The sequence below is a fragment of the Hippocampus bargibanti genome, linkage group LG10 (genome assembly GCF_051943395.1).
Source record: "Hippocampus bargibanti isolate YZ-2025 linkage group LG10, ASM5194339v1, whole genome shotgun sequence".
Taxonomy (NCBI): Eukaryota; Metazoa; Chordata; class Actinopteri; order Syngnathiformes; family Syngnathidae; genus Hippocampus; species Hippocampus bargibanti.
In genome coordinates, this window is record NC_142743.1 from 19,492,903 (window position 1) to 19,516,737 (window position 23,835).

The window sequence follows — 23,835 nt, forward strand, 5'->3', positions numbered from 1 at the left end:
ATAGGGTCTCACTGTGAATTCAGGGCTCTTTCTCCTGAGTCGCCAATTCCTCAGTTTAACAGAGCAGAAATGGAGAATTATGACCAAGGCTTGCAGCAACGGTCGTACACACCGCAATCGAGTGTTTCAGATTGGGAAGGTCATGATTATTGTATCACTAACCTTTTTGATGAAACCAGACCAGTGTCACCACAATCTATTTCATCAGACCAGGACCTAGATCTCTTGTTTCGCAGCAGGGCTTTGTCTCCAGATTCTGTTTCTTCTGATCTAGACTTGGCACTACTACGGGATTGGTCGTTTGCTTTTAGGGCAACCTCCCCAGATTCTGTAGCATCTGTGGACAAATTTCCCTCATATCCAGACACGATATTTGTCAAAAACAACAGACAACATTGTAATTACTACTTGAGGTATTCTGAAGATAGACCAGTAGCTCCTCTGTCACCATTGTCTGAGCTTGATTATTTAGAACTTGGTATCAATGATCTCGATGATAGCAGGCCAGAGTCGCCAGATTCAGTATCGTCTGAGCATTTCAGAAAAGATGCAGAGGTCCCTCAAATTGCAGGCATACGTCTGTCATGCACGCAACCTTTTACATATGCAGATGTTGTTTGTGGCTTTTCACATGAAAGACCAGATGATGCTATGCCTAAAGTGACAGCTTTCACTGATGGACCTATATTAAACCTGTCAGATTCCTTTGATGAATTGCCTGACTCCACCACAGCTGAATTGACCTTGGAGGTGAGACCATGTTCTCCAGAGTCGATAGGGTCTCACTGTGAATTCAGGACTCTTTCTCCTGAGTCGCCAATTCCTCAGTTTAACAGAGCAGAAATTGAGAATTATGACCAAGGCTTGCAGCAACGGTCGTACACACCGCAATCGAGTGTTTCAGATTGGGAAGGTCATGATTTTTGTCTCACTAACCTTTTTAATGAGACCCGACCAGTGTCACCACAATCTATTTCATCAGACCTGGACCTAGATATCTTGTTTCGCAGCAGAGCTTTGTCTCCAGATTCGGTTTCTTCTGATCTAGACTCGTCACGACTGCGGGATTGGTTGTTTGATTTCAGGGCATCCTCACCAGACTCTGTAGCATCTGTGGAGAAAATTTCTTCATGTCCGGACACGATATTTGTCAAAAACAACAGACGACATTGTAATTACTACTTGAGGTATTCTGAAGATAGACCAGTAGCTCCTCTGTCTCCATTGTCTGAGCTTGATTATTTAGAACTTGGTATCAATGATCTCGATTATAGCAGGCCAGAGTCGCCAGATTCAGTATCGTCTGAGCATTTCAGAACAGATGCAGAGGTCCCTCAAATTGCAGGCATACGTCTGTCATGCACGCAACCTTTTACATATGCAGATGTTGTTCGTGGCTTTTCACATGAAAGACCAGACGATGCTATGCCTAAAGTGACAGCTTTCACGGATGGACCTATATTAAACCTGTCAGATTCCTTTGATGAATTGCCTGACTCCACCACAGCTGAATTGACCTTGGAGGTGAGACCATGTTCTCCAGAGTCGATAGGGTCTCACTGTGAATTCAGGTCTCTTTCTCCTGACTCGCCTGTTCCTCAGTTTAACAGGGCAGAAATTAAGAATTATGACCATGGCTTGCAGCAACGGTCGTACACACCGCAATCGAGTGTTTCAGATTGGGAAGGTCATGATTTTTGTCTCACTAACCTTTTTAATGAGACCCGACCAGTGTCACCACAATCTATTTCATCAGACCCGGACCTAGATATCTTGTTTCACAGCAGAGCTTTGTCTCCAGATTCTCTTTCTTCAGATCTAGACTCGGCACTACTGCTGGATTGGTTGTTGGATTTTCGGGCATCCTCCCCAGATTCTGTAGCATCTGCGGACAAATTTCCCTTATGTCCAGACACGATATTTGTGAAAAACAACAGACAACATTGTAATTACTACTTGAGGTATTCTGAAGATAGACCAGTAAGCCCTCTGACACCATTGTCTGAGCTTGATTATTCAGAACTTGATATCAAGGATCTCTTTAATGACAGCAGGGCAGAGTCGCCAGATTCAGTATCGTCTGAGCATTTCAGAACAGATGCAGAGGTCCCTCAAATTGCAGGCATACCTCTGTCATGCACACAACGTTTTACATATGCAGATGTTGTTCGTGGCTTTTCACATGAAAGACCAGACGATGCTATGCCTAAAGTTACAGCTTTTGCGGATGGACCTATATTAATCCTTTCAGATTCCTTTGATGAATTACCTGACTCCATCGCAGCTGATATGGCCTTGGATGTAAGACCATGTTCTCCAGCGTCGATAGGGTCTCACTGTGAATTCAGGGCTCTTTCTCCTGAGTCGCCAATTCCTCAGTTTAACAGAGCAGAAATGGAGAATTATGACCAAGGCTTGCAGCAACGGTCGTACACACCGCAATCGAGTGTTTCAGATTGGGAAGGTCATGATAATTGTATCACTAACCTTTTTGATGAAACCAGACCAGTGTCACCACAATCGATTTCATCAGATCAGGACCTCGATCCCTTGTTTAGCAGCAGGGCTTTTTCTCCAGATTCTGTTTCTTCTGATCTAGACTCGGCACTACTGCGGGATTGGTTGTTGGATTTTCGGGCATCCTCCCCAGATTCTGTAGCATCTGTGGACAAATGTTCCTTTTGTCCAAACACGATATTTGTCAAAAACAACAGACAACACTGTAATTACTACTTGAGGTATTCTGAAGATAGACCAGTAAGCCCTTTGTCACCATTGTCTGAGCTTGATTATTCAGAACTTGATATCAAGGATCCCTTTAATGACAGCAGGGCAGAGTCGCCATATTCAGTATTGTCTGAGCATTTCAGAACAGATGCAGAGGTCCCTCAAATTGCAGGCATACCTCTGTCATGCACACAACGTTTTACATATGCAGATGTTGTTCGTGGCTTTTCACATGAAAGACCAGACGATGCTATGCCTAAAGTTACAGCTTTTGCGGATGGACCTATATTAAACCTTTCAGATTCTTTTGATGAATTACCTGACTCCACCACAGCTGATATGGCCTTGGATGTAAGACCATGTTCTCCAGCGTCGATAGGATCTCACTGTGAATTCAGGGCTCTTTCTCCTGAGTCGCCAATTCCTCAGTTTAACAGAGCAGAAATTGAGAATTATGACCAAGGCTTGCAGCAACGGTCGCACACACCGCAATCAAGTGTTTCAGATTGGGAAGGTCATGATTATTGTCTCACGAACCTTTTTGATGAAACCAGACCAGTGTCACCACAATCTATTTCATCAGACCTGGACCTAGATCTCTTGTTTAGCAGCAGGGCTTTGTCTCCAGATTCTGTTTCTTCTGATCTAGACTCAGCTCTACTGCGGGATTGGTTGTTGGATTTTCGGGCATCCTCCCCAGATTCTGTAGCATCTGTGGACAAATTTTCCTTATGTCCAGACACGATATTTGTCAAAAACAACAGACAACATTGTAATTACTACTTGAGGTATTCTGAAGATAGACCTGTAAGCCCTCTGACACCATTATCTGAGCTTGATTATTCAGAACTTGATATCAAGGATCTCTTTAATGACAGCAGGGCAGAGTCGCCAGATTCAGTATCGTCTGAGCATTTCAGAACAGATGCAGAGGTCCCTCAAATTGCAGGCATACCTCTGTCATGCACACAACGTTTTACATATGCAGATGTTGTTCGTGGCTTTTCACATGAAAGACCAGACGATGCTATGCCTAAAGTTACAGCTTTTGCGGATAGACCTATATTAAACCTTTCAGATTCCTTTGATGAATTACCTGACTCCATCGCAGCTGATATGGCCTTGGATGTAAGACCATGTTCTCCAGCGTCGATAGAGTCTCACTGTGAATTCAGGGCTCTTTCTCCTGAGTCGCCAATTCCTCAGTTTAACAGAGCAGAAATTGAGAATTATGACCAAGGCTTGCAGCAACGGTCGTACACACAGCAATCGAGTGTTTCAGAATGGGAAGGTCATGATTATTGTATCACTAACCTTTTTGATGAAACCAGACCAGTGTCACCACAATCTATTTCATCAGACCTGGACCTAGATCTCTTGTTTCGCAGCAGGGCTTTGTCTCCAGATTCTGTTTCTTCAGATCTAGACTCGGCACTACTGCGGGATTGGTTGTTGGATTTTCGAGCATCCTCCCCAGATTCTGTAGCATCTGTGGACAAATTTTCCTCATGTCCAGACACGATATTTGTCAAAAACAACAGACAACATTGTAATTACTACTTGAGGTATTCTGAAGATAGACCAGTAAGCCCTTTGTCACCATTGTCTGAGCTTGATTATTCAGAACTTGATATCAAGGATCTCATTAATGACAGCAGGGCAGAGTCGCCAGATTCAGTATCGTCTGAGCATTTCAGAACAGATGCAGAGCTCCCTCAAATTGCAGGCATACCTCTGTCATGCACACAACGTTTTACATATGCAGATGTTGTTCGTGGCTTTTCACATGAAAGACCAGACGATGCTATGCCTAAAGTTACAGCTTTTGCGGATGGACCTATATTAAACCTGTCAGATTCCTTTGATGAATTACCTGACTCCACCGCAGCGGATGTGGCCTTGGATGTGGCCTTGGATGTGAGACCATGTTCTCCAGCGTCGATAGGGTCTCACTGTGAATTCAGGGCTCTTTCTCCTGAGTCGCCAATTCCTCAGTTTAACAGAGCAGAAATTGAGAATTATGACCAAGGCTTGCAGCAACGGTCGTACACACCGCAATCGAGTGTTTCAGATTGGGAAGGTCATGATTATTTTCTCACAAACGTTTTTCATGAAACCAGACCAGTGTCACCACAATCTATTCCATCAGACCTGGACCTAGATCTCTTGTTTAGCAGCAGGGCGTTGTCTCCAGATTCTGTTTCTTCTGATCTAGACTCGTCACGACTGCGGGATTGGTTGTTTGATTTCAGGGCATCCTCACCAGACTCTGTAGCATCTGTGGAGAAAATTTCTTCATGTCCGGACATGACATTTGTTCAAAACAACAGAGAACATTGTAATTACTACTTGAGGTATTCTGAAGATAGGCCAGTTTCTCCTCTTTCAACATTGTTTGAGCTTGATTGTTCAGAACATGATATCAAGGATCTCTTTGATGACAGCAGAAAGGGGTCGCCAGATTCAGTCTCGTCAGAGCATTTCAGAACAGAAGCAGAGGTCCCTCAAATTGCAGGCATACCTCTGTCATCCACGCATGGTTTTACATATGCAGATGTTGTCAGTGGCCTTTCACATGAAAGACCAGACGATGCTATGCCTAAAGTGACAGCTTTAACGGATGGACCTATATTAGACCCTTCAGATTCCTTTGATGAATTACCTGACTCCACCACAGCTGATATGGCCTTTGAGGTGAGACCATGTTCTCCAGAGTCGATTGGGTCTCACTGTGAATTCAGGGCTCTTTCTCCTGACTCGCCTATTATTCAGTTTAACAGAGCAGAAATTGAGAATTATGACCAAGGCTTGCAGCAACGGTCATACACACCACAATCGAGTGTTTCAGATTGGGAAGGTCATGATTATTGTCTCACGAACCTTTTTGATGAAACCAGACCAGTGTCACCACAATCTATTTCATCAGACCTGGACCTAGATATCTTGTTTCGCAGCAGGGCTTTGTCTCGAGATTCTGTTTCTTCTGATCTAGACTCGGCACTACTGCGGGATTGGTTGTTTGATTTTAGGGCATCTTCCCCAGATTCTGTAGCATCCCTGGAGAAATGTTCCTTATGTCCAAACATGATATTTGTTCAAAACAACAGAGAACATTGTAATTATTACTTAAGGTATTCTGAAGATAGGCCATGTTCACCTCTGTCATCATTGTCTGAGCTTGATTATTCAGAACTTGATATCAATGATTTCGTTGATGACAGTAGGCCAGATTCGCTAGAATCAGTATCGTCTGAGCATTTCAAAACAGAAGCAGATTTGTCATTCTTGCCTCATGTCTCTTATGACCACCATCCTTATAAAAAGATGATTTCATCTTTTTTAGATCCCTTCTATAAGGGGAAGAGTTCCTCTTTCAAAATATTTTCAAGATTTGATTCAGAACCAAAAACCCTCCAAGATTCGCAACCAGTCTCTTCCGCATTTTCTCTCAAAGAGTCACATGAGATTTCCCTGTGCTGTTTAAACACTACGAATAATCTTCCAGACCAATTGTCCACTGCATTGCAAGGTAATATGTTGTCAGAAAGTATATTGGTTTCACCAGAGACATCTGAATTGGATCAAAAGTGCGTTTGTCCAAGTAATGAGATCAAACCTGATTCACCACCTCAGTCTGCAGTTTTTGACAGTGTACTTTATCAAAACATGCCGATCCAGTCATCCAAGAACTATAATTTAAGACCATCCACCCATGTAACTCCTCATTCAATTAAAGGTTTAAAACAAGAAAAATCTGAACAATGTCTCATCTATCAAAATGTTACCGAAAACCAAAGACTTCTACGCGAGCCATTCCACAGGAGATTAACGGCACACATATATGATCCAGTCTACAGGGGAAAACATCTTAGGATATGTGTAACTGATAAAGGCTTTGAAAATAGTTCTGAGCAAAACAATCTTGAATGTTTAACAGCTAATGTGGACCAGAAATTTCTACAAGAATCTTGTCATTTCAAAAATATAAGAAACATCAAGCCTCAACTGAATAATGCCAGAACTGGCAATAATAGCCAGCCAGAGTTCAGTCACATGCCATCTGTGAAAGAAGACATGGACATTCGTGATACAGTCATTGTCACAGAGGCCTCCATCAAACAATCTCAAAAAAGGAATGAAACAATGGAACAGAAACCACTTTTGAATGACCATAGTGGAACAGGCACTCAGTCCCCATTCACGATGACATACAGCCACGATGAGCTTTTTAAAGAAATGACAAGCAAGTCACTGAAAATGGACAAAAGTTCTTGTCTGCCGGTAAGACTGCAAACGTCTTGCTACGCAGAGAATGGAGTGTTGCTTCATAGAATTCGTAATTTTGGCCGTTGACTGGATACTGTTGGAATGAGCCTTTTACCCTTAGCTTTTACTAATTGCATACAATAGCCCCACTGCTAGGGTGCTGTCGATACTTCCGTTCAGCTGTTGAATACCAGTTTTTGTAAATGCTATCGTGCTCAGCATTTTGATGGTGAATGTGGTACTCTCAGCAATGAATATATAACAGAGCCTCAGCCACTTACAGGGGGTCCATGGTTTACGATGGGGCTGACATGGGCGATTTGAAGTTTACAAATGTAATTGACCAGTTTGCAGAGCAGTCAGCCTTAACTTTCACATTTGAACAGTTTCGTTTCTAATTCGAAATATTGTACATAGGATTCGATACAGTACTCAAGGGTACAAAATGTACTTTTATTATTTGTCGTATTTTTTTTTCTAATTTAGCATTTATCATGCCATATGCAAACTTAATATCATAGACTACATCATGTTTTTAAAACAAATGAGCCTAATAGTAAGGGTGAAATGTAAGTATAACACTTTACAATTAATAACTTTTAATTAACACAAACAGTAGACCGGTGTAAAATACAAAGTGCAAAGCTAAGTATTTTGCAATGAACTACACAAGGAACGAAGTAGGATAGTGTTGTGACTCTGGTGTGCGCACTGCTCCGTTCAAGTCAAATTGCCCACTCTTCAAATCTCACACGGTTCTTAGAAAGAAGCGTTTTGGAACCTAAAAATGGTACTGATTGATTTTACAGGAATCGGTGCTCGGTAATACCTCTCGATTGCGTCCACACAAAAAAAGTACCATCTTTCATAGTCATCCATCGACATGCGCACAGCAAGGCACTCTCTGTTCAGGCATGTCATTCTTTTGTTTCATATCTACAATATGGTTTATAAGTGTTCCTTCATACATATACTTATTGTAATTGTGAATTTCAAAATGTGTAAATGTAGGTTACTGGTAGACAACAGCACTTTCTGACATGCGCCCATATTCGGGTTACATCACAGGTGTCGGAGCAGGACTAAATTTAATACGAACATTTAGCTTGTAGCAGACGTGCACATTCCACCATGACGTCCCTAATCCACTGGTGAAAAGGACGCTTTGATCCTTTGATTATTTTTTGTTGTTTGGACTTCCAGATGGCGCCGCAAGAGTGGATGCCTTTACAGCAGCTCTGCATTTTGTTTTTCTACTTCCTTCTTTCCTTTCCTCTTCCTTTCATAATTTTGCTGCTGTGATATGTAAATGTCTCCACTGCGAGACTAATAAAGGCTGTCCAATCCAATCCAATGCAACTCCGGTCAAAAACCTAGGACCCCCAGTCAACATAGACATAGAAGATGCATGTCTGCCTTCACATAACATGTAATCCAAATGTTGACACAAGTTCACTTGTGTGCCCCCCTCCATCACCCCTGCAAATGTCATTGAACTTTCAATGGCATATTCTGAGTTTGTGTACCCTTAATAGTCAATGGACATTTTTCAAATGATGCCATTGGTTTGATTTGTTTACGGGTATCTTGTTTTAATTGTCAGTGATAAAATACAATGCTCTCCAGTAAATGCTACAGGGCTATAAGTGAATTTTTGCATCAGCGAAAGGCCTTGAAAAAACGATGCATGTTTCAGTCTGCGCTTTCATTTTTCATCAGTCACAAATCATTTTCATTTTTTTCCATTCCACCATTTCCTGCAGGTGTCGCCATCATCTTCCAAGATCAATCTTTCCCAGTATAAAGATCAAAATAATCCTGATTTCGAGTGCTCTGTGACAAACTCACTGTCAATGCAGTATAATGCAAACACACTCTCTGAAAATCTAGAATTACACATTCCAGATAGTTTTGATCAAAGTAAAACACAATTTGAGATCTCATTGAGTACTGATACTGACTTAACAAAAAAAGGGTTAATACTCCTTGACCAAAGTGAAGAACTCAGCTCCATGACCAAAGACTCCCCTCAAGTCAGTGGGGATGAGGACATCATCACATCATCAAACCCTACACTAACTCCACAAGGTTCTGTGCCCCCACAGCAGGAATATATGTTGTCAGATCTAGAAGAGAAGAAAATGACTCAAGATGAAGAGTTTACATCAAACAGCATTTGTCCACCTTTATCACAACCTCATGACAGCATCTCTGAAGGTGATAAAATCTCATGCCCTACACGTATTCTGGTGTGTGACCACGTCAACACTGAAGAAGTCTCATTTCATTCAACAATCACACTGTCAACCCCTGGGGGCGAAATTTATATCTCAGCCACGGAGGACATGTCAAATGCAGAATATTCCCAAAGAGGTCATGACATTTTGGAGAATTCACTGACTTTTACATCAGATGTGGGTACACAGAGTTTTCCCCAAGTTCCCGAAGATGCGGCAAGTAATGTGTGTGAGGAATATTTGAGAAGTGATGTGGTTCAAGGTCAAGAACGAGAAGCAAATTTGCTGTCGCCTGAAAGGGAAGAATTAACAAAGAGGAATCTCCAAGATGTATGCAGAGAAATTCCAGATCTGCAGAGTCAAGAAACATCTGTTCCTGCAAAACAGTCTTGCTTTGAGGAATTAATACCCTACTCCCCCTCGGTTACGACTGAGATGTCCTCAAATGAGATAAGTCCAGTCCCTTGCGTACATCATACGAAAACGGCTACCTCTGGAATGCAGGTCAATTTTGAAAAGCCAATGCAGTCTGATCATTACTTAGAAGACGTAGACTCAAAAGCTAATTTGCAAGACCTGGAAGAATCTCTCACTCCAGTAGAAATTGCTGTACCCTATCCCCAACCTAGCTTTGTTGAAACAAAAACAATGGCTTCATTCACCTGTGATCAGGATGACACAATCCTTCCTGGCTATGCAGAAAAATCTCCATCCAAAACCATCTTCACCCACATCCCCTCAGGAAATGAAGATGTATGCAGTGATACATGTGGTCCTGCATCTGAATATTCAGATCCGGAGCCTTACTTTGACTGTTGGCAGGCTGCATCCGATTTCTTTGAGCCTGGGGAACCAGAGTTAACTACTAGCTCAAATAAGCATCCACTTCGGGATGACCCCAGTTACCGAGGAGAGAAAGAAACTGTGTCCAGACCAGTTTTGCTCTCCTCTGGAAGTGAAGATTATGAGGATGCTTCTCTTGTTCAAGACGTTTTACCACTCGTGAGTGCGGATCTCTCATCCCGTTCGGAGGCATCCGCTGAAAAATTCCCCTTATGTGAACTGCCCAGCTTCAAAATGACAGCATACGATGATACAAATTCTCTAACCAGGGTAAGGCCAGATTTAGTGGAACATCGTCCTGGCCTTGCAAACTTTTCTAATCTAAACTAGTCTAATCTGAACTAACTCTTACATTTACTCCATTAAGGAATGACTGCTAACCTTCAAATGGATGAAATCTTCACATCCCACTGTTTTATTTACAATTCCTCATTGGAACGGTCCTGACTATGCATGTATCATTCTCAACATGAGAGCCAAGCCACAGCTTTCATAAACTCCTGCCAGTTCATGAAGCAAACTTAAAGCATGTTTTTTTTTTTATTATTGTTATTATAATTTTGCTTTGTTTTGTTTCAGCCTAACAAACTGTCATGTTGTGCTGTCCAGGGTATGAAATGTAACAAATCTCTGGAAAGTGCACCATCCCACTTTGTTTCTTGCTTGCATGCCTTGTTTCCAAAATTGTATTTCCTTTGGATATGATCTTTTTTTTCTGCTTGGTCAGGAGATCAGCGCCGAGATTGGCTCAATGTCTGAAAGTTCTGATGATGAATTTTTGAGTACCAGAATTGTGCGAAGGAGAGTTGTCATTCAGGTATCCACCCCAACAGGATTGACGGTGGATGGATGAAGCATGGAGGGTGTGATTTTAACCACACTAAGTTTTCAGTGTCGATTCGAAATTGCTAGTCTAACAGCTTTAGACTAAAAAAAAAAATAAAATATGGGTTATTAAGTGTGATATTGTGTTTATAAGTCCATATTTCTTCGTTTGCACACATATTTTTCCTCTAAGATTTCAACTTGAATGTTTGTTTCCTGTCTTTGACAAATTTGACAATCCTCAAAACTAATTTCATTCGGGAAATGTTTTTATTTTTGCCTTTTACAGGCTGACGAAATGCCCGACATTCCTACGCAAACTACGACAGAAGAAAAGTACGAAGATGAAAATGGCCACATTGTTGTCAGAAAGGTACAGAATGATTACTTGTAAACGAATATGACAGAGTTAGGCCGCCACAAGGGTTGTTTTTATACATTTCAAGACTTAGCTTTGGTTTTATGCGTGTGAACTGATGGCAGTGTAGTTAGAATCGTTGAGCATTGATTCATAAAATGGTCATGCTACTTGACCAACATTGCCCTCTGACTTTAATTTTCCACCATTCTCAGGTTACACGAAAGATTATTCGCAAGTGCGTTTCCTCGGATGGTGTCGAGCGGGAGGAGGTCTCGATAGAGGGATCCCCCCAGAGATCCATCAGTGTTGCAGAAGGAGATGGTTACTCGAAAGTCGTGAAGCGCACTGTTCTAAAGAGCGAGGGAGACCATACGGAGGTATGTGTGTGAACTCTGTTCGGGCTGTGCCACAAAGCCCTAAATTCCGTAACCACCATAGAAGTTCAATCCCCTGTCTGTGACAGTATATTAAAACCCTAAAGATTAAAATGAAGTATATAAGTACAGTGATATCTAGAGGCCAAGTCAGAAGACAGAAGAGGAGCCTACGACTTTCAAGCATTCCACATTTAATAAACAGTATCAGTAGTGATACTTAAAATACAAATTTAGCTCAACAAAGGATTCCCCAACGCCATGTTTTTCATGTCGTTTTTACATGCAATTTATCTTATTTTGAAAACATGTTTCAACATTGCTATGGCAACTAGAGAGTGATGCCACCAGATACGACATTGCTTCAAATTACTTCTACTGAGCGTATTTTACAAAGATTCCACCGCATATAGCTATATTTTACGTTTTAAGACTCGCGCTGAATATTCAGGAAGTCTAGTTTTTGAGTTGGTGACGAGTCCGTACGTGACATCACTGAAGGAACGCCCCTGACCGAAAAAAAAAGACACATTGTAGCAGTCCTTCCATCACGTCAATGTATTTTGCTGTACTTGTTTGGTCTGAAAACCTCATGTTGCACCAAAAAGCCGCCAGAAGAGGGCGACCAAGCTCCATGGAAGGAATTTATCAGCCTGTGGAAACGGGCTGATTAATTCCTCACAGGATCTTCAATGCCATTTTATGCATTTTTGGGTGATACATTTCCCCCCAATGTTGCCTCAAAATGGCACGGAATAAATTCTTTAATCGATTGCAAACATGTATGCTTTCCTCTTCAGAACTATTTGAATCATATTCATAACTGGATGAGTAACAAGAAAGCATATTCTCAGAATCTGAAGCCATTGTTTTGATTCTCCAGCAATGCAAGACGTCTTGGCGTGACGTCACAAACTGGAGGCGGGACTTTCTGAAAATGCCCAATTCGCAGCTCACTTTTTTTGCAGATTTTGGACACTTTAAGTCATTTTTATTGGTGTTTTGCATTTGAATAAAAATATCATACTGCGTGTTTTGGGTATTTTAGATGCTATAAAAGGTTTTTCTGATGTTAGGAAACAAAAAAGTGATGTCGGTTGTCCTTTAAAGCACAATATAAATCAATATATCTTGTACTGTATTGTACAAGCCAGTCCCTGGAAATATTGTCTCAGTTTAAGTTTAAATCTCGCTTAACTCAATGTATAATAATAGAGGAATATAATTAGGGACGTTGAATTACATCACACAACATCATTTTTGTGAGACAGACGTTTGATGTTGTCACATTTTGTTGCCTAGGTTACATATTCTGAAAGTGGGGCTTTCGCAGCATCACAAGCAACTGGTGAGGTGCGGAAAGTCAGTCTGGCAGAAAGAACCACTGTTGTAGAAGGTCAAAGAACAGTGGCACACAAAGGGGACGTGTCTTTGGCCTCTGACCTCCCTTCAGCCCAAGAGGACTTCAACCAGGTTTGTACACATACACACACTTATATCAGATTTATTTTTCAACAAGCTGCCATTGAACACATCATCAATTAAATTTGGTTCCATTACCGTCACTGATTTGTTGCTTCCTTCAATGCCACCAGGCGCTCGGTTACATTGGTGGCTTTACCAGAGCAGAGCTCCCATATGTGGTTGAAAGTGAGACTGTTAAAGATGACGGAACTGTGGTCAGGAGGTGTGTGGGAGCTGGAGTGCATGTGTTTGGTTTTATTCGGGCATTCTCTTTTTCAGACTTGCTTGATATAGTTGGGAGTAATTGTAGTGCTATGGCTTGATGACTAACAATTCTGTCTTGATCTGAAGAGGGGCATAAAAATGTATTCTGCGACAGCTAAAGCATGACAACAAGGTTACCAAAGTAAGCAATGTTTTTAAAGAACGAATCTCTTTCTTAAAGGACAACCGACGTCACTTTTTTGTTTTTTAACTGACACCAGAAAAACGTTTTATAGCCTCTAAAATACACAAAACACGCAGTATGATATTTTTGTTGAATGCAAAACACCAATAAAAATGACTTAAAGTGTCCAAAATCTGCAAAAAAATGAGCTGCGAATTGGGCATTTTCAGAAAGTCCTGCCTCCAGTTCGTGACGTCACGCCAAGACGTCTTGTATTGCTAGTGAATCAAAACAATGGCTTCAGATTGGGAGAATATGCTTTCTTGTTACACATCCAGTTATGAATATGATTCAAATAGTTCTGAAGAGGAAAGCATACATGGTTGCAATCGATTAAAGAATTTATTTTTGCCATTTTTCAAAATCTCTCACCCAAAAAAAGAGGCACAAAATGGCGACCTCTTGTGGCCACCTCCGTTTCCACAGACTGATAAATTCCTTATATGGCCTCCTGGCAGCTTTTGGGTGCAACACGAGGTCCCCAGACCAAACAGGTACAGCGAAATACATTGACGTGATGGAAGGATCGCTACAATGCGTCTTTTTTCACGGTAAAGGGCGGTCCTTTAGTGACGTCACGTACGGACTCGTCGGCAACTCAAAAACAAGACTTCCTGATTATTCAGCGCGAGTCTTGAAACGTAAAATATAGCTATATGCGGTGGAATCTTTGTAAAATACGCTCAGTAGAAGACATTTGAAGCCATTTTACAAATTATGGACACAACTTGTCCGGAGATGTCGGTTGTCCTTTAAAACAGAGAAAAATAGCTATTCAAAGATACCTGGCCCTGTGTGAAAACAAAAGAAAGACTTACCTCTTTAACGCAGCAACAACTAAAATTAAGCGCTTTCCGATCAATTGCTACAGTATGCTGTGCTGTGATGCAGTAACTAGACTTCTGGTTCTTGTTTTCTTTTTGGCAGCATCCCCCCATAATTTCTTGGTTAATACCTTGTATTTTTCAGAGGTCTTAAATATTCTTTCCTGTTTTGGCTCTTCTCTGTATACAGGGCCCACATGCGTAAAGGTCAGACTCTGAGGCGGACGGTAGTGCAGGGAGGTGGGCAGCGCAAACAGGTCCTTCTTGAACAAATGGACGGTCCTACAAAAGGTTCCAAACCACACGAACTCCAGCAGCATCTGCACCAGTTGTTTCACCGCTACTATGAAGAACATCGGGAGGACCAGGACGACGATGATGACGAAGAGGAAACGAAGCAGTCGAAGAATGTGTAACACACTCCCATGCTACACGAATTATCCTATGCATTTGCCACATGCAATCCCAGCGTGCACCTCAAAGCTACCACAGTCTTCCCATTCAAGTTCTGAAAGATTTGAAATTATGTATTATTTTTAGGTTCCCCTCCCTCGGTGGTGTTACATATTCATTTCTGACGTTGCTGGGTATGTTTTGTTTTTTGTGACCAAAGAATATCTTTCCTAATCTATTTTAGGTTTTGTGTCAACATAGTCCACATGTTTTTGTCTTTATGTGGTAGAGCAACAAAAAACATGAGAAAAAAAATATGTGAATCAGTTCTAACCCACACTGAAGACTTAATCCCAAAAAATACTCTCTGGAAAGAGTGCTTAAACTAAAAAAAAATGAATAAATACATTCACAGTACACCATCAGATTTAGTGAGATCATCTCGGCCCGGAAATGTCCCTATGCGACAGTCAGATTAAACACAAGTGTATTTATTTAACTACTACCGCTGCTGCCGTTGTGTTTTTGTGTAAACTATGTGTAATATGTCTTTCGGGCATTATGATAGTATGTAACCTAATCTAGATTATACTGACATCTGTATCCTAGGAATGATTAATCAATCATGTGAAGTAGGACAGGCATGACTAATCAACATCTGGCATTATCATCCCGGCTTTGTAGTAGTTCTGTCCATTTAGCACTACACCACCCCATGCATCTAATCTTTTTGTTTTATTCAAGCAGACTTTCGTTGGCCTAAATTATTGATCACACCTTTTCTTTTTTTGGGAGATAGGGGAGTGAGGGGCTGAGTGTGGATGTATGTTTTTTTTTTCTCCATGCCTGATCGCTTCTGTTTGATTTGAGGGTTTTTTTTCAAGCACACTTTTATTTTAGAGGGTTATTTTGTGTATTATTTTGTAGATTAAAGAAAAACTCATCGAATAAGAACATACGGTGGTCGTTGAATAAGCTTTTAGTACAATCAGTGTCTCCATCTTGATTCTGACAGCGTAAATTGTCCTTTTTGTTGTTGTTTTATTTTCACCAGTGACAAAAGCTATTTATTGAAAAAGAATGGTGCATGTTGCTGGTGTTAAGTGATGTTGGTTCTGATGATATTTATTTATTGAATTATTTATTTATGATTCAAATGCTCGTTCTATGTTGACTGTGTGTAAAAATTGCTTTTTGTTGGGGGGGTGACAAACAGAGGATAATAATAATAATAATAATTAATAATAATAATACATTTCATTTCTAAGCGCCTTTGAAAACTTTCAAGGTCACTTGACAGTCACAAGCTCGGTTTTTCTGCGGGTGAAAAGCAGCAGCCACATGCGCCAGCGTTCACTCAACCCAGAATTAACTCAAATAGATACTAAGCTAGCCAGCTAGCTAATAGATAGCTAATAGATACCCCAGCTAGACAGCTAACTAACTAGCTAGATAGCCATATAGCTAATAAATAGCCGCTACATAGCTAGCTAGACAGATAGAAAATAGATAGCCAGCTAGACAGTTAGCCAACCTGCTCGATAGCCATATAGCTAATAAATAGCCAGCTACATAGCTACATGTTAATAGATAGTAAATGGATAGCAAATAGGTAGCTAGCTAATAGAATACAAATAATAATACATTTTATTTTAAGACCCATATTTACACCCTGTGAATGTCAGGATGAAATGGCTCTGTGCGTTTATTACACCTGCTGCGTGCCGGTCAAGTTGAAGTTGAAGTCTTATTTTTTAGCAGAACAAATGCATTGTCTTTTTCAGTACCAAGAACGTTTGAGAGCTTCTATCAATCATTATTCCCACTCCTTAGACTATCGCTACTGTATGGAACTCATTTTTTTTCACTATTTACTTTTAAGAAGGGGGGAAACTTATGGAAGATCACTGTGATAGGTACATTAAATTTGAAAAAATATATATATCAGCACCATCTTTTCTGTGATGCAGACAAGTATATACTCATACGATGCATATGTATAAACATATATAGGGGCATGTATTGCTGTTTAAAAACAAAATGGCTGCAGTGTGTTTATGGCTGATAGTGAATAAAAGTCTACAAAGTATGTGTCTTTTGGTGCTCATTTTTACGATTTGCTCTTGATTGTTGCTCCACTACAAGTAACAAACGATTCCATTGTAAGTCGGTGTCAAGTTACGACCTATCTTTTTATCAAAATAAGACATTCAAGATCACACGGTTGAGCTGATTTATTTCCTTCTTAAACATGATAAGCCAAATCCATTGCCAGGCCGGCAACAGTTTCACACCAGTTAAGGGGCTGTGCATTGAATTGACATCGTACGCTTCATCAAAAGGAAGGTTTTCAGTAGTTTGCCATTTAAAAAAAAATAATAATAATAAAGAAAAAAAAGAAGAGCGAGAAATCAGTTGAGAAGATGATAAGGACACGGATGTTTGTCATCCTGCGAGTAATGCTCAAGGGAATCATCCCTCACATCTGTTGTCTGACTCCGCCTTCAAATCTTTAATGCGAGCTTATCAAACTTGACAATTGATGCGAAGACGCTAGCTTTATCTTTGTCATCATCTCTGTGCAATTGGCAATGGGACACACTGGGGGAGTGGGATGACATCCGAAAAGCCTATAATGTACGTATCGTCATACAATACACAGGTACAAATATTATGAAAAAAAGAGCTTACTGTATTTCCTAAACATGTTTATACAAAACTTTAGAGATGCTTTTTTTTGTTATTGTTTTTTTCTCCACTCTTACTCTCGATACACAGCATTGAACTTTGTTATGGTCTTTTTTTGTTGTTTCTTTTTTTACAACATTTCCTTGACATTGGAGGACAGTAGAAACATTTGGGACAGGACTGGTGCACAACATTAACAAACAAGTCAGTGAGTCCACAACTCAAACAGAAGATATAGTTTCATATAATCTTACTCAAGAGCCCCCCCCCCCCCCAACCCCTGCTCATGCACTACACAATAGTCTCGGATGTTCATATATTACATATATGCTACATTCTCATATTTCTTATATCACTGATATAAAGGCAAACAAATTCCAATGCAAAGTGTAAGCTCTGCTTTCTTTACATTTAAATTAGTATATGTCCATGTCAAACAATTCAAACGGTATGACTTATAGCTCATAGCAAACATAAATATAGTTTGTAAATTGCATTTGACAAACTGGTAATTCCTCTCATAGCAAGAATAGCAATTTCAACATTTCATTAGTGTTTTCTTCAACGATCACAATGTCTATATACATCACCGGAACTAAAGCAAGCTCAATTTCAACATTCGGATCTTCCAATTGTTTTGTGAGACACGCACAGAAATACACCTAAAAATACACAATTCATTTTCAGAAGAGGTTACAGTCGTTGATTTCTAATCGCTATATTTCAAATGCATACCAAAACATCTTTTGAAAAAAATGCTCAAATGCTCATTTCATTATGTCCTAATACGGTGTGCAGCCACTCACAGGTGGTTTCATAAGAATGAAGTCCATTGATTAAGTGCCGGAATTGTCAGATGTATTAATACTTGTGTCCTGTGCCATGTCTTTAGAGGGTCAAAGGTTGCAGAGCAATTGTCACAGGTTGACTTAAGTGTCCTACTCACACCGATGATGGGATGTGATGATGTTCTTTCTTTAATCCCCATATGATATTCCATTAACTGCAAATCATACAAAGCAACGGTTTCAAGTTGTGCATTTACAAACGTACAATTAAACTAAGTACTTGATTGCAAATTAAAATCTCAGCTGCCTGGACAATTTTCCACTTCAAAAGCAAAAAGCGCCGTTAAAGGTGAGTGCCGTGATAGTTTAAAAACAATGAATTCTTCTAAAATTGAGAGATGGTAAAAGAGGCACTCATAGAAGCATCGGACTTGAAAATAATAAATTCAGGTACTGTATTTTCCAGTGTATAAGGCGCACCCAAAATCCTGCATTTCAAAAGAAGCGCCTTATATGTGTAGTAATATTGAGCCGCAACAGGTCTCACAACTACTGTTAGCAGCCACTTCCCACTGTAGAAGACGTAGTGCGTAATCCCAGCCTCTACTGGTGCTCCATATAATGCGGTGTTTCTTATACAGGTAACATCCGACTTACAACCGTGTTCCGTTCCGACCAAATGGTAATAAGTCAAAATTTTCATAAGTCGAAATACATTCAAAATTGTATTGCAAATGTCCCCATTGTGGGACGATGAAAGGTTTTCTGATTCAGATTTTTCTGATTCTGAAAATGTTGAATAGAGACTAAATGACTCGCAAACTCCCCCATCTGGTGCTATCACACTGTCGATTGCTGTGCGAGAGTGAGATGCTGGCTGGCTGGGCCAAAATTGTCATACGCGTTGCCGGCCTGCTAGGGCGTTGCATTGCCAGGCGTAGAATAAAAAAATTAAAAATAGGGTCTGGAGGTCGTGGTCGTAAGTATGGGTGGTCGTAAGTCGAGCAGGTCGTAAGTCGGCTGTTACCTGTATATGGAAAATTTGATCAGAATCAGAATGCCTTTAATAGTCCCACAATGCGGAAATGTGCTCTATATATTTATATATTATGTTTTGAAAACTGTTTTCATTCATTGAAAGTACACTTTATAGTCCCGTGCACCTTATATATGGGAAAATACACCATTCATTGGGGGTGCGTCTTCTACTCTAGTGCACCTTATACACCCCCACTCCAAAAAAAAGGTTAATTATTATGTGTGTTGGATTATACAATGTACATCAGCATACATTTTAAATACAAAAATAATGATATGTTTAGCATTTATGTTGTGGGTAGCAGTCATGCTAATGCTGCAGATGATGACGAACACACCCTAAAACATTGTAATTAGTCTAGGTGGCCGTCGGAGGGCAGCACATACAAAAGGTTTCCACCGCTTTTTTGTTTTGTTTTTGTTATGTCAGCGTCAGTGAGTGTTTCTTACTGGGAGGGGATGCTGGGTGAACCAGATCGGTGGAAGTGGATGTTCTGCCACTTGCCATCACGGCGGTGCCACACGCGGGTCTCCTCGGACTGCATGGTGCGCGGCATGCCGGCGCCGTCCATATATTGGGTCAGGCGAATGTAGGCGATGCACGCTGCATTCTCCCCAATCAGGTGAACGTGCGGGTTCAAGAGGATGGTGTGAACCGGCTTGTTCCCTTTTGACAGGGCTGCAAATCAAATAGTGCGTACAAATGTCAGAAATAGGTGAATAATTGTTGAATGATTTTCTCATAGGCATACGCGCATGGATTGTCAAAAAAATCAATTTCAAATTAAAACATAGCATTAATATGTCATCTTTTCGAAACCTTGTGCCACCCCAAAATTACATTTCTGATTTCAATCAGAAAGCAAATGACAGTGTCAAAGTAAACAATTTGTTTTCTTTGCAACCCTTCTCAGATTGACTTTTACCCTCACATGAAAAAAAACATAATCCCCCCAACACGCGATTATCAACTTGCAATGACATTTTTTTTCCTTTTCCTTTTCTTTTTGTAACAATAGAAGCACGTGCGAGAATCCAGTTTGTTAAAATTTGCTGACCACTATTTAAAAGTCTTGTATCACTTGCAAATAATAATAATAATAATACATTTCATTTATAAGCGCCTTTCAAAACTCTCAAGGCCACTTTACAGTCACAGGATAGGCTTTTCTGTGGGTGAGCAGTGGCAGCCACACACGCCAGCGTTCACCCAACCCAGAATAACTCAAAAACATAAGAAAGCTAGCTCGGTAGCTAATAGATAACTAGACAGCTAATAGCTAGCTAGCTAGCTAGATAGCTAATATATTTCCTGACTCAAATAGCTCGGTAGCTAGCTATATAGCTAATAGATAGCAAGCTAGATAGATAAATAGCCCTTTCTATTTATTTATTTTTAATAAAACCACTTTTTTTAATTGAAGAAAACTATAAATTAATTAATTTAATGGATTCGGTTTGACACAGTATATGCAACCTCTCAAATTCAAATGAGGCAAAGAGACCGCCGAACAAATCTTTGTATCTTCTAAGCAAATCCCAAAGGCTAACATTCCAAATGTGAATAAACCCTTGTGCTCACATATGAATGAGACCTTTGATAAGGTTTATTGTGGAAAAACCAATGGGTTCTTTTCTTTTCATACACCCCAAAAAATGGTTCATGGTGTTAGTTTCTTTAAGCTAAAATTAAACTCTCTTGTTTCTCCCTTTTTTTAAACTAGGTCGTAGAGGGGTTACAAAAATTGGCAACCCTGGCTCTGCTTTTGTAAACGAGCTCTCCTTTTAATGTAAGCGGTTCACATCAAGCGGAACATACTTGAAACTATTAAAGTTGAAAAAAAAATGCATTCAATCCAATATAATCAAATGAACGGTAAGATCATTTCAATGGTAATCCTGATCTCAAATGCAGCTGCCCGCCATTGAGAAACCAAACACCGGGTTGATACTACTAAGCAACGGCAATTTGATATGGGAAAAATGAGGAATTTGCGACAGTATGATGTTGATGTTGGCTTGCAAAGCCAATGAGGTTTCTGGGACATAACCAGTTTATCTGAACTATTTTTACTTCGGCTGCAGACATTTCACCATTTATAGTAACAATAGTGATTCTTTTGGGATTTTGATCCCCAGATCTTAGCCTACCGGCGACAGCTGTGATATGATTACAATGAATAGTGAGTGACACAGACGACAATGTAATAATGTTGATTATATTAGAGACTATGTCCATGTAGCCTACATTATAGGCTATTCTTATTGTATCTTTTATTTTATTTTATTTTTTGAATGATACTTCCTGTAAAGGCAATTCGCTATATGAATACATTGTAAACATTGTTTTATTTTCTTAAACATCGTTTTATTTCCTCGGATCTCCGTTTTATTACGCATCCGGCAAATTACATCACATCCGCCGGTCTTTACAAAAGCTCTCCAAAACAGCGAGGCCGCTCTCTTGCCCATACCATCTGAGCTAGCCAGTGGCTACAAGCCAGCTCCATTATAATAATAATACATGTTTATTTATAAGCGCCTTTCAAAACTCTCAAGGTCACTTTTCAGTCACAGGATAAGGATATCTAATAGCTAGCTAGATAGATAGCGAGCCGGCTACATAGCTAATACAGTAAAGTCTCGTTATATCGATATTCAAGGGAGTCCGAAAAAATATCGATATAACCGGGACTATCGATATATCCGACCCTGTTTGCATGTAATTTTCTCAGTGCGTGCATAGAAATAGTATCGATATAACCGGGACTATCGATATCTCCGATATCGATATAACGAGACTTTACTGTATATAGCAAATAGCTAGCAAATAAAGTGCTCTCTAGGTAGCCTGCCAGATAGCCAGACGTCCCAAAGATTTAAGAATCTTTTTGTTCTTGCTTTTGATTCCTCCTTCATTAATACAAGACCCTATCACTTGCAGTCTTATACTGAACCACTTTTGAGACAGAGGTTACTAACGGTGGACATCTTATCATGTTTTTAAATTACAGGGTGCATGAAAGGGTTAAAATGCATTGGCCTATGACACTTCAGCTTTCAAATCTCAGGGAATTGCAACTTCCTGCCCCAATTACCAAACAAGCATGACAGTTTAAATCAACACTCCAAATTGTGGAGGGGATTAAACATTCTAATGGCTTGTTTAACTCATTCACTGCCATTTACAAATATATTTGGGAATTGAAACTATGACGTAGAGCTCCATTCCTGAATTTGTTCGGGTTTTGTTTTTTCCTTGTTTGGGTGTCGATAAAGCACGGGCCATGGACTCTGGCAATATTTTTCCCTTCCAAAAGGGGGCAACATTTGGCTTTTGTCCATGTTAGCGCTTTGTTCCAGCTTCAGCTGTCGTTAAAGCCCCATATAAAACAATATGTATGTATTGCATTATATTTTGAACATCCACCCTAATTTCAGGGTCATATAACTCCAGACCCATATAATTTAGGAATTAATATTTTTTTTCTGATGAAAGAAGAGAGTCTAAGGTTTCTTACGCTGCATTGAATGTTTATGTAGTTCTAAAATTCAATATTATGTGGGTCCTGGAATTCGAGTGACAATGACAAAAACCCTGGCATTGGAGTGGAAACATTTTTTCACGTCTGGTAGCGAATGAGTTAAATTCATAAGAGAGGAAACCCTAACTACAATGTGGCCTGCGGCAAAAAAAAATGAGATTGACAAATGTGTCGTCTGCTAGAAGAAGCTGCTTGCATTCTACTTCCAAAAGTTCATCATTATTTAGAGTTATGAACTGACCATTCTCAAAGTAAAAGCGGTGGAAGTCGTGTCCTTCCACCAATTTCCCAGTGCCTCTGGCTCGAAAGAAGTCAGTCCGGGATCGCAAATCTTCCTGTTGCGTAAAAGACAGAAGAATGAGCAAAGAATCCACACACTGCACAAGTCATTATCCCTACGCGGGTTGGAAAAAAAAAAAGACTTACGCATAGGCCTCAAAGTCTCCATTGTTGATTGACTCAATTAACTGCTCGGTGACTTTGATAATTTCCTGCTTGCGAGCTGAAACAGAAGATCACAAGACAACCATAACTGCACTAAACAGATGTAAATTGGCTTGAGAGCAGGCAAATACAGTTTGAAATCTGAATCTCATATGAAATATACCTCAGATGATGGTCTGCTTTGGAAGTTATTAGAAATGGAAGGCACTTGGGAACATTTTCTTAAAACTCTGGTGTTCCGCGCATATTTATCAAAGCAGAAAGCCTCCCATGACTAATAACACCACAGAGGCCATAATTGATGATGAAACACAATTCCTTTCAACCAATACAATGCACAAAATCCAAACTATGACTATTTGAGGAAATGAAGGTGTCGAATTACCTTTAGTGTTATTGGTGCAGGCTGGGGGATATTGAAAACATGACTTATTTCATGCAACCAAAAAAAAAAGCCCATTTGTTAATAGGCGACTAGACTGTATATACACACTAGAGCCCGACCGATACGTTTTTTTTTTAGATGCTAATACAGACATTTTGGTTCTTCATTTTCAGTTCATGTGTGTT

At 40.1% G+C, this 23,835-nt stretch overlaps 2 protein-coding genes across 9 annotated transcripts in view; one reads left to right on the forward strand and one right to left on the reverse strand.

Annotated features, from left to right (window-relative positions):
* The window catches only part of ank2a (ankyrin 2a, neuronal), an 83,390-nt gene extending 66,539 nt beyond the window's left edge, over positions 1–16,851 (forward strand). For all 8 annotated transcript variants that reach the window (XM_089007171.1, XM_089007176.1, XM_089007173.1 and 5 more), the window contains 7 exons: positions 8,757–10,343; positions 10,801–10,890; positions 11,188–11,271; positions 11,472–11,636; positions 12,936–13,106; positions 13,229–13,320; positions 14,560–16,851. In XM_089007171.1, the coding sequence (XP_088863297.1) occupies positions 8,757–10,343; positions 10,801–10,890; positions 11,188–11,271; positions 11,472–11,636; positions 12,936–13,106; positions 13,229–13,320; positions 14,560–14,785 (2,415 nt within the window). In that variant the 3' untranslated portion in view covers positions 14,786–16,851. The remainder of the gene's footprint in view (positions 1–8,756; positions 10,344–10,800; positions 10,891–11,187; positions 11,272–11,471; positions 11,637–12,935; positions 13,107–13,228; positions 13,321–14,559) is intronic.
* Positions 16,852–19,722: 2,871 nt separating this feature from the next.
* Positions 19,723–23,835, reverse strand: part of LOC148892803 (calcium/calmodulin-dependent protein kinase type II delta 2 chain-like) — a 37,048-nt gene continuing 32,935 nt past the window's right edge. Inside the window, 5 exon segments of the mRNA XM_089005643.1 lie at positions 19,723–19,955; positions 23,063–23,104; positions 23,107–23,156; positions 23,248–23,323; positions 23,651–23,671. Coding sequence (XP_088861769.1) covers positions 19,723–19,955; positions 23,063–23,104; positions 23,107–23,156; positions 23,248–23,323; positions 23,651–23,671 — 422 coding nt within the window.